A 10,607-nucleotide genomic window follows, 5' to 3' on the forward strand; every position below is an offset into this window, starting at 1 on the left:
GCCCAGAACTACACAGGAGGAGCTGGTCAATGACCTGAAAAGAGCTGGGACTACCGTTTCCAAGGTTATTGTTGGTAATACACTAAGACGTCATGGTTTGAAATCATGCATGGCACGGAAGGTTCCCCTGCTTAAACCAGCACATGTCCAGGCCTGTCTTAAGTTTGCCAATGACCATTTGGATGATCCAGAGGAGTCATGGGAGAAAGTCATGAGGTCAGATGAGACCAAAATATAACTTTTTGGTCATAATTCCACTAAACTTGTTTGGAGGAAGAAGAATGATGAGTACCATCCCAAGAACAGCATTCCTACTGTGAAGCATGGGGGTGGTTGCATCATGCTTTGGGGGTGTTTTTCTGCTCATGGGACAGGGTGACTGCACTGTATTAAAGGGTTACTTCAGCGATTTGCATATGGCTTTGTATTGTTAGCAACCCTGGAGTATATTCAAATGACTGTGCTCCTCCCCAAACCCCCATATCCCCCTGAGACAAGAGATTTATGCATTTTATTTCTGGAATTCCTCCGATGACACAAATATCATCAATTTGTGTCATCGGAGGAATTTTTGGCCAGAGGCTAAAGACTACAGCCAGCAGAGGGAGCCATTTCCGCATGTTTTCAACTCGCACATGGGGGCCATGTATTGCGAGATGGGGACCGGGGCCATGTATTGCGAGATTTTGGGTAACAACCTCCTTCCCTCAGTTAGAGCACTAAAGATGGGTCGAAGCTGGGTCTTCCAATATGACAATGACCCAAAGCACAGCCAGGATAACCAAGGAGTGGCTCTGTAAGAAGCATATCAAGGTTCTGGCGTGGCCTAGCCAGTCTCCAGACCTAAACCCAATAGAGAATCTTTGGAGGAAGCTCAAACTCTGTGTTTCTCAGTGAAAACCCCTCCATAAATTTAAAAAAATCATTGCAAGGACCGTTCGAGTTTGAAGACATCACTACTCGTTTCTACACAGAATTTAGGATGATTTTAGTAATCACGCAATCTTGCATGGATTCATTGACTTTTGTGAGTCGATCCTATATTGTCTCAAAATCCAAATGAATCGATCAACTAACATGTCAATGAATGAATGTGGCACCATTTCCACAAATGCACATTTTACTTGTTGCACGCACAGATTACGTTAACTCATTCCCCGCCAACATTTTTTTAAAGCGTTGCCAGCCACCGCCAAGGTTTTTGACCATTTTCGCCAAAATTGAATAGCCCATAGAATATTTTGTTTTATGAATTTCTCAGGATGCAATATATCAAAAGAAAGAGCTGACAATATTCTTTCAAAAAAAAAAAAAAATGTTTTATTCTAGCTTCTTGCATTCATTTTTTATCAACACTTGAATATGGGTAAGTTTCATTAAAAAAAGCAACATTTTGAACAAAAAGCTGAGAAAAATCACATTTTTGTGAAAGACTGTTTCCAGATCAGATTCAGAGCGATGATCAAACTCAGATGAGTAGATTGAATCCATCAACACATCAGGAATCATGTTTGTACAGTCTGACCAGAGTCTGACAACCAACATTCGTAAAAGATTTTGAAAAATCGCACAGTGTACAGAACCCATTATCGCGTGTTTTGATCAGGAGATTCAGTCAGTACTCATTCAGTAGAGGCGTGATGGCACCCCCTAGCGTCTAACAGTGAAAACACGGAAACCCGGAAAATTCCGTTTAGGGCCTGGAAGTGGTTTCTCACAAATAACGGAAAATTCTGTGTTTGGCGGGGAAAGAGTTTTTCATCTAAAACCATTTAAAATCACTAAAATCATCCCATAGATCAACACCTCACAACAAAGGACGCATGACAAAACAAAAGAAAAAAAAGAGTTGCATGAGTCAGAATTCGGTTCGAAATTAGACTAAAATCACAGTGTTTACCAATCTTAAGAAATAAAGATGAATAAAAATATGATAGGGTTTGGTGAAAAACAAACTGAAACTCAATTTATTAAGATAATCCTGGCCATTGGTTGTGTATGAGGGCGTTCACATGACTCGCCCAGAAGAAGCACACAAGTTGAAAGAAATAAAGATAAATAAAAACACGAAATTTTTGTACTTACCTCTAAAAAATCTCTTTGGATATATTGCAGTCTGATGCCTCCTTTTTATCAGTATTAACTTGTAAGGCATCTTAAACAACAAGAAGTTAGTAAATATTTGAAATTTGTGATTAATTATACAATGTACTTCAAAATGAAGTGAAACTTGAAATCTTTACATTCCAGTTAAAACATTCTGAATTGAAATTTTCCATTTAAAGCACCATGCAGACACGGATGGAAAAGCAAAATGGATATATTATGTGATTTATCAAATAGTATTATTGTCTTAAATATATACATGATGCATGTGTGTGTATTTATAATTGTATACAGTACACACACATATGATGTTTATTTTGGATGCGAGTCATCACAATGAAAAAAATGTAATTTAGCATTATCACCCCAGTCTTCAGTCACATGATCCTTCAGAAATTATTCTAATAATGCTCAAGTTAAAATGTTGCCTTGTTTTTTTATTTTTTTTATTTCCTATGATACATTTGATTATATATATATGTAACATTTTTGAAAATACTTCTTAACTTACTAGTGAAGATTTTCTGGATTTTCTAGTGAGTGATTATCTGGATGAAAATTAGTGAAAAAATGCACTTTTCATTGGAGAAAAGCCATATGAGGTGCACATGAGCTGAAAAAAGGAACAAAATTGAGCCCAGTGGGTGTTTAACAATATAGTTTGTTGGAACAAAATGATTTGTCTTTTCTTTTACACGTATACAGGTCTCTCCTTACAGCACTTGATCTGGTAGCTGTGACACCGGAGTCCCGCCCCCCATGGAAAATAGTGCTATTTTAAGAACCATAACTGCAACCGCTTGACCTGTCAGTCATTGACACAATATCCCCTCTTTCTAAAAGCACACAACTGCTGCTTGTCCTAAATTTCAATAGGAAGTTGAACTACCATATACATTGCGTGTTGCTTGCTCTACATTGTGGACTTGGTTGTAAGATGATCACTTTTAATTTGCTTAAAATATAAACGCCCGGTTTCACAGACAAGTTTTAAGACTAGACCCAGACTAAAATGTATGTTTGAGCCGTTTTAACTGAAATCAATCTTAGAATATGTCAGTGCCATTGTTTTGTCTCCACATGGACACCATAGCCTAATGTTTATTTCTAAGGCACATTATAAAAGACACTTAATTGCCCTAATTAATCTAAGGCCTAATCCAGGTTTAATCTAAACCCTGTCTGTGAAACCGGGTCAAAATCTAATCTCATTCAAAGCAAGATCAAACTAAACGTCGATCTATACCATTTCAGGGTCAGGGGTTACTTTGTTAGTGTCTGTTTCTCTGTTGTATCTCTTCTGGAGAGAATGGGTGGAAACAGGCTGTCTGCTGGGATGAAGAATCATTGCTTCCCGTTGTGTGGGGGTACAGAGAGATAGGAAGAGCAGATGCTACCCAAAACTCTCACAGAAGTAAATTCTGACAATTCGTGCTGACTAGAATGAAAAGACCATCAAAAATAGATCACCAAGTGCTGAGGCCAGTGACTTTCAAAGAGTGATATTGCAAAGGTTGAAAAGACAAGCATAAGTTTAGTCACAGAACCTCTAATGTCACTGATTAAAAGCCTCTAAAAGCCTCGTGTGTAAGCAAATTTCCACAGAATGCCTTGTGCTTGTTTATTAAATATTATGGCTAATACAACAAGCAGCTATAGATGGTCGACTATCGGGGGATTAGTAGATTCATCTTAGTGATTTTATTGTTTTGAATCCGTTCACAAAAAAGATTCTTTCAAGTTAATTTGTGAATACCGGTATCTTCTGGTTCCATCGCGAGTAGGTGTCGAGTCTTTTGTGAGTCATGGAATACGAGTTGAACATTAATGAAAAACTGGTAGGGCACACTTAAAAATCATAATTAATGTTACTATTTTTTTTTTTTAAATAGCGTTTGGAGATGCTCTGAAGGGAGGGTGGGGTCTTATGCTTTCAAATATGCTACCTTATGCTACCTTTCAAGAGCGGTGCAGGTATTACGTCACTTTGTATGCCAAAACTCAGAAAGGAGGTAGCATTTTAGCACTTCCGGTTCCATCATTCTGAAGGCAATGAGATTTTTGAATGGGATTTTGTTTAACTGGCTGAAATAAGCTCTGTGGTGTGGTGAACACAAGCTCAAGACACTTTCACATTTAATTCTATGACATTCTATGAAAATACATAGCCCCGGGACTAATACTATTACATATAAAAAAGACGTTTTACTCACATAAGTTTGTTGCACCATTCCTGTCGGATCCAATATAGAAGGTAGGACATTGTGTCTGCAAATCCAGCACCTGAGACTGGTTTACAAACGATTCCGCAGTGAAATGAAGCAAACACACGTCTTCCCCACGTGAGCTGGAACTTCATTAAAAATAAATGAAGTACCACACATTACTAATATTAGGATCCGAAGGAAGCTCATGCAGCGACTGTGTTCTTCCACAATATCTTGCAATCTTCTTCCACATTGTTATTGCTGCTGGCTAGTGTGATCCGGACAGCTCCATGAGTCGGTGGGCGGGGCTACTGAAATACACTTACTTATTATTCTGTAGAGGCGTGTTTTGTCGCTCAATGATGTAAAGATGCTGCACACAATTGTTTTTCTGGGCCTGGTGTCTATAAAAGCTTTTCTTTGACTAACATGGAAGTTTTCAGCTCTGAAACTTAAAGGATATTCTATATTACAAATGACCTTTTATATATCAAAAGCTCAAGGGAAAGTTAATTTCTCAATTCATCACCCCTTCAGCAAGTGTCTAAATGATACCGCAGAGGCTGTCTTGGACATTAAACGGCATCAAACCGGACATGTATGTTCAGTCTGCTTTAACGCCCTCACTATGCTTATAATTGTTAATTATAATTTTTTTTTAGATAAAAACCGAACGTTTTCTGAAGCTTAGTTATTGTGACGTTAAGGGACAGTGGTGTCCCTTTAGCCTTTTACTTTTAAATTCATGAAAGTTGTGTTCATCTGTGAAGATTATCTAGATGGACAAAAAATGTCATTATCAGAGTTTTTTTGTTGTTGTTGCGATAATCCAAAAGCCAGATGGGTTTTTGTTGAGAGAACCAGTGTGACCTTTTGGATTCTATAATTTTAACTTGTCAAAAAAAGAAGACCTTTAAACCCCTTCTTATCTTAAAATTAAATGATTCCCTGCTAAAGAGGATCCATGACTATTGTGTCTGCTTGGTAATCACTTCAGTTTTTCTTCTGACCAAAAGACTAATGGCTTAGACATCTCATTCTATTCAGCTGTTATCTGTGCTGTGCTGCATGATATTATCCTCTTACACTAAATATGAATTTCCATGTTCATTTCACCCTAAAAAATGATCTACAGTCTTAGCAGACAAGCTTAAAGCCTGACTTTGATCATAGCGCAGCCTTTATTAAAACATGAGGCTTATGGATGTGAGGAAAAATCAATAACTATTGACAGTGTCACAATTAACAGTGTAAATATAGCCTGCTAAATATTATTTAAAAATATTCATTATTTATGTTTCATATTGAATATTGATTTTTAATATTTTAAAAACATAAGAAAACAAAAAGCAAGCAAACCCTGGAAACCAATTAATAAAAAGATGTAAATGAAACGTCTAATGTCGCCAATAATGGAATTATGGGGAATGTCTGGCAAGCAAACATGATGAATGGAGGATTTATGTAAAAGATGACGATATGCTGCAGTCATATGTCTATAATGCAGAATATGCTGTCAGTATATGATTCCAACAGGCTCCAGAAGAAGGTACTTCTTCACTGATGGAGGAAGAATGAGTCGCTGGACGCCCGATTCGCAGCGATTGGACAATGCAGCACGTATTGCACATCTGGCCAGATGCTGTAGAGTGCGTGGATTGTTGGTGCAGACGGCAAACAGAGAGTCATAGAAATTCCTGTGCCGCTAAATGAAGAAGAAAAGAAACAAGGCTGAAAAAGTAACGCTTCATTAGCGGACTTCTTGAATAGATAGCTTTCCCATTCACTAATACTAAATACTTATACTAAAACAAGTAAAATATATATTTGGGGTCAATGTGATGTTTAATGTTTTCGAAATAAGTCTCTTCTGCTCACCAAGGCTGCATTTATTTGACCAAAAATATAGTCAAATCTGTAATATTGTGAAATATTATTACAATTTTAAATAATTTTTTCTATTATAATATATTTTAAAAATACAAATTATTTGCAGTGAATTAAAAGAAGTTTTTTTTCTGACCTCATATACAGTTTCAGGAATAGCAGCTCTCCATTTTTTAGTGTACTTGATATGTTCATAAGAATTGACCATCACCTCCACTGCCCTGGGGTATTCATGACACGCCTGCAACACCTACTTAATCCAAAGATAACCAAGAATAACAATGTTAATATTTTAAGATCCACTTTTAGTGCAGCTTCTAATTGACCATAAAACTATACCAAAGTAATTAAGCATTTGGGCTGGGTGAGTGATGCACCTTGTGAAACTGTGGTGGATACACTCGGGCCGCTCCGTAGTTTAGAAGCAGCTGATAGCAGCGTTCAGGAATGGCCCACGGCCTGATCTGCGTCACCTTCATCACATACTGTATAGCTGCGCATCCATTGACATCCATAGCGTTAGTCTCCGCACCGGCCTCCAGCAGCATCTGGATAAGCACATGGTCGCAATTCCAGCACGCTTTGTGCAACACCGTCTTCTTGTCTTCCTCATATAAATGTAATTTAGCATTGTGGTCCAACAGAATCCGGCAGACAAGATGGTGGTCTGAGCTGTAGGTGCGCTCGCGAATGTCCATGGCCCAGAATGCAGCAGTGATCAGAGGCGTCTCCATGTAGCCGTTGACTGCATTAATATCAGCTCCATGAGCAATATACATAGCCACCAGCTCTGGGATACCGAAGCGGGCCGCTGTGTGCAGAGGGGTGTCCTGGTTCTCCTCACTGGGCATGTTGACATTTGCTCCTGAAGTCAGAAGACTTTTGTAAGGGATTTTTTTGTCCGCACAATGAAAGCTTTTAGCTGCATTTGTCCATATAATGAAGTCGATGGGGTGAAATATTGTTTTGGAGCCCATTGACATATATGGCTTGGTTTATATGACTTTCTTCTTTCAGCCAAAAAATATCCTGGCTCTTTCAAGCTTTATAATAGGAGTACCTGTGATTTTAAAGCCCAAAAAAGCACATCAATCCATCATAAAAGTAATCCATATGGCTCCAGGGGGTTAAAAAAGCCCTCTGAAGCAAAGCGATGTTTTTGTAAGGAATATATCCATGGATGTGCTTTTTTGGGCTTCAAAATCACAGGTACCGTTCACGCACATTATAAAGCTTGGAAGAGCCAGGATATTTTTTTATATAACTCTGACTGTGTTTGGCTGAAAGGAGAAAGTCATATACACCTATGATGGCTTGAGAGTGAGTAATTTTAATTTTGGGGTGAACTATTTCAGCCTAGTCCCAGACAAACTTATAAAATATGTCAGTGCTATTGTTTTGTCACAGGATGAGACAAAACAATCTAAGCCATAAATGTGAAACCATACTCAAGTTAAACAAAATTAAGACGTTCAATCATAACATCAAAAATGTACGGACCTTTGAGAATAAGCTGTTGGGCACAGTCCAGAGACTCTGGTGTAATGCAGTAGTGTAAAGGGGCGTGTCCACTCAGGGACATGCTGTTGATCCGTGCGCCCCATTTCAGAAGGAGTTCCACACAGTCCGCATTAGACACCGTACAGGCCACATGTAGAGGGGTCTTCCCATTAGGTTTCCTGTTGACCGCTGCCCCATTCTGCAGAAGGACTATGGCACTCTCCAAAGCGTTGTACATCATACACACGTGAAGACCCATCGCCCAGGATGTCTCCAACTTATAACTCGGTAGCCAGTAACCTAGCGTGTTAACATATATCATAGTAAAGTAGTATACATTTGGGACAGGGAATATCCTTTTAAAAAGCAGCTTGGTAATTGGTTGCAGGTGGTATTAGAGGCGGGGCATTTTCATTCCAGAGAGCATCTGATAAGACAAAAATCTGTGTAGTGTATGATAAGTCATCAATATTTTTTGTTTGTTTTCCTGGAAGATGCATCCGATATTGCATACTTTCCTACTATATAGTGGGCAAAAACAGTATGTGACAAAAGAAACATGTTTAAAGTAACAGTACTTCACCTACTTCTTCCAACTGATGCTGTTCACATGATAAGAACAACATGGGGAATGTAGTACGTCTGGTGTATTGACAAACTGATAAGGAGACTCGATTCTTTGCAATCACATACCTCACATTTTTCTGTTTATTTTGCTCATAAGTATTTTTAAGTCTAGTGTGTCCTAACCGTATTGTGTAGATTATTTCTGCTCTTCTGTTTCTTAAATTAAATCTTCTTTCTCTAAATTTCACTAAATGTTCAGATTTTAATAGATGTTTGGAATTCTGTAATATCTCTTCCATTATTATCTGAATCCCATATTTTTTGCCACTGTTTGTCAATGTGACTTTTAATTAAAGATTTAGCTTTATAGTAGTACTAATATCCCAAAAAACACTGAACATCTATTTACAATTTTTCTAAAAATGTAACAACACTGAGTACATTTCTATTAAAAAATAATCTTTGTTTTAGTCTGAATAGAATACCACTGCCCGATTTGACTTCCTCCACCCATTGTAAACCTAGAGATACTATTACTAGTTCAGCTGTATAGATAGATAGATAGATAGATAGATAGATAGATAGATAGATAGATAGATAGATAGATAGATAGATAGATAGATAGATAGATAGATAGATAGATAGATAGATAGATAGATAGATAGATAGATAGATAGATAGAGAGATAAATAGAGAGATAGATAAATGGATTTTATTTTTATCGAATCTTACTTTGAATTCTGGAATAGCAATGCCCACACTCACATGCCCATTACCAGGACCTTTAGAACCATTGGTGTACATTTCAGGCCTATCCATAATATTTTTTCTTCATGAATTCTTGAACTAAATTACAAATGTTTTCCTTTCCATTCTGCAACCATAGCCTTTTCTTTTTAAATGTCTAAGTTAACCATAGGCTCTGGAAATTACCACGGCAGTGAAATTTTAGCAGTAGCTATAGGCCTACAACTTTGGGGCTAAAAGCCACAAAACTCCCGACTGTTTTTATTTTGAGTGGTTAATAATTTAATTGATTCTTGTACTTATGTATAAGTATAACAACTGGACAAATTATTTATGTGTGTTACTGGTAGTCTGTCTCCACCCTGTGGTTGGATAACAAATTGCAGTCATGCGTTGCAATGATTTCTCTGGTAAAAGTGCGACTGTTGTGTTGTCATCATGAATTACCTTGCTTATACGAGGCAAGGGTCATATCACGGTCCTCCACGTCTAACACAGCGTCTATGTCAATGCTGGTGGTGCGAAGGATTTTTGCAACCTCCGCCGCATCGTTACGCGTGAGCGCTTCTAGAAAGCGTTTCTTTAAAAGGTTCGCTGCTTCCCGACGCGAAAAATTCTGGTCATCTTCCTCATCTAAACAGAGAACTGTTCGAGGCCCGCTCATATCGTACACATGCACCGATTACTAATCAATAAACACTCTTAGTAAATGTACGTGATTCCCAAAAGCTTGTAAATTCCAGTGGTCAGGAGCATGGTTGGGAAACAGTCGGTGGAGTCAGTCACAGTCTGACTATTAATAGACTGAGGGGAAGAGGTCAAATCATAGCATATGTACCCTAACAAAAATACAATAAAATCATAATAAAATACCATGGCTCTCATAGTAGGCTACCATATCCGCCAAAATATAATTAGGCCTAGGCTATAGGCTACACTCAAACACTGCATGTCAGAAATAGCCTATTATAAATACTTTGCTGTCCATAACTTCATCCTGCTGAAAACAAAATTATTCTAAGCGTTCACGATTTGTTAACCCCTAGATGTGAGTAGTGAGTAGGTAATAGGTGAAATAAAGTCTTAAAGTTGCATTTATGAAAATAAACACCAATAAAGCTGACATGAAACGTCCATTATTGTTTCCACAAGAAATTAGTCTGTGAAAATTAGGCAGAAACCATTTTCAGACAGTAACAGTTTCTCAAGCACTAACTTACTAAACAGAATAGTAATATCGGTAACACTTTATTTTAACGTGTTATTGTTACAGTGTAATTACATATTTATGTGAGTAATATTGATTAACTTCATGTAGCCTACTTACTATAGGATTATAGATTTGGTTGTAGGTTAGTTGCATGCAATTATGGATAATTTACTGTGGTTGTTATTATTATGGTAAGTAGGCCTACATGTAACATATGTATAAAGGACACTTTGAAATAAAGTGTTACCAAATAAATATAACTGAAATGTATTAAAAGAAAGCAGCTTGCTACCCGGTTGCAGGTGGTATTGGGGGCGGGGCATTTGCATCTGATTTGACAAAAATCTGTGTAGTGCATGAGGAGTCATTAGTATGTTTTGTTT

The 10,607-nt window shown here is 37.6% G+C and overlaps 1 protein-coding gene across 1 annotated transcript; it reads right to left on the reverse strand.

Annotated features, from left to right (window-relative positions):
• Positions 1–5,496: 5,496 nt before the first annotated feature.
• On the reverse strand, positions 5,497–9,913 carry asb4 (ankyrin repeat and SOCS box containing 4). The gene is made up of 5 exons (XM_067425998.1): positions 9,462–9,913; positions 7,701–8,000; positions 6,578–7,065; positions 6,337–6,450; positions 5,497–6,018 (listed from the first exon to the last, which is right to left on the reverse strand). The coding sequence occupies exons 1-5, from the start codon at positions 9,676–9,678 to the stop codon at positions 5,830–5,832; spliced, it is 1,308 nt and encodes a 435-aa protein (XP_067282099.1). The 5' UTR covers positions 9,679–9,913; the 3' UTR covers positions 5,497–5,829.
• Between the last annotated feature and the right edge of the window lie 694 nt (positions 9,914–10,607).

Source organism: Pseudorasbora parva, chromosome 19 (genome assembly GCF_024679245.1).
Source record: "Pseudorasbora parva isolate DD20220531a chromosome 19, ASM2467924v1, whole genome shotgun sequence".
NCBI classification, from domain to species: domain Eukaryota; kingdom Metazoa; phylum Chordata; class Actinopteri; order Cypriniformes; family Gobionidae; genus Pseudorasbora; species Pseudorasbora parva.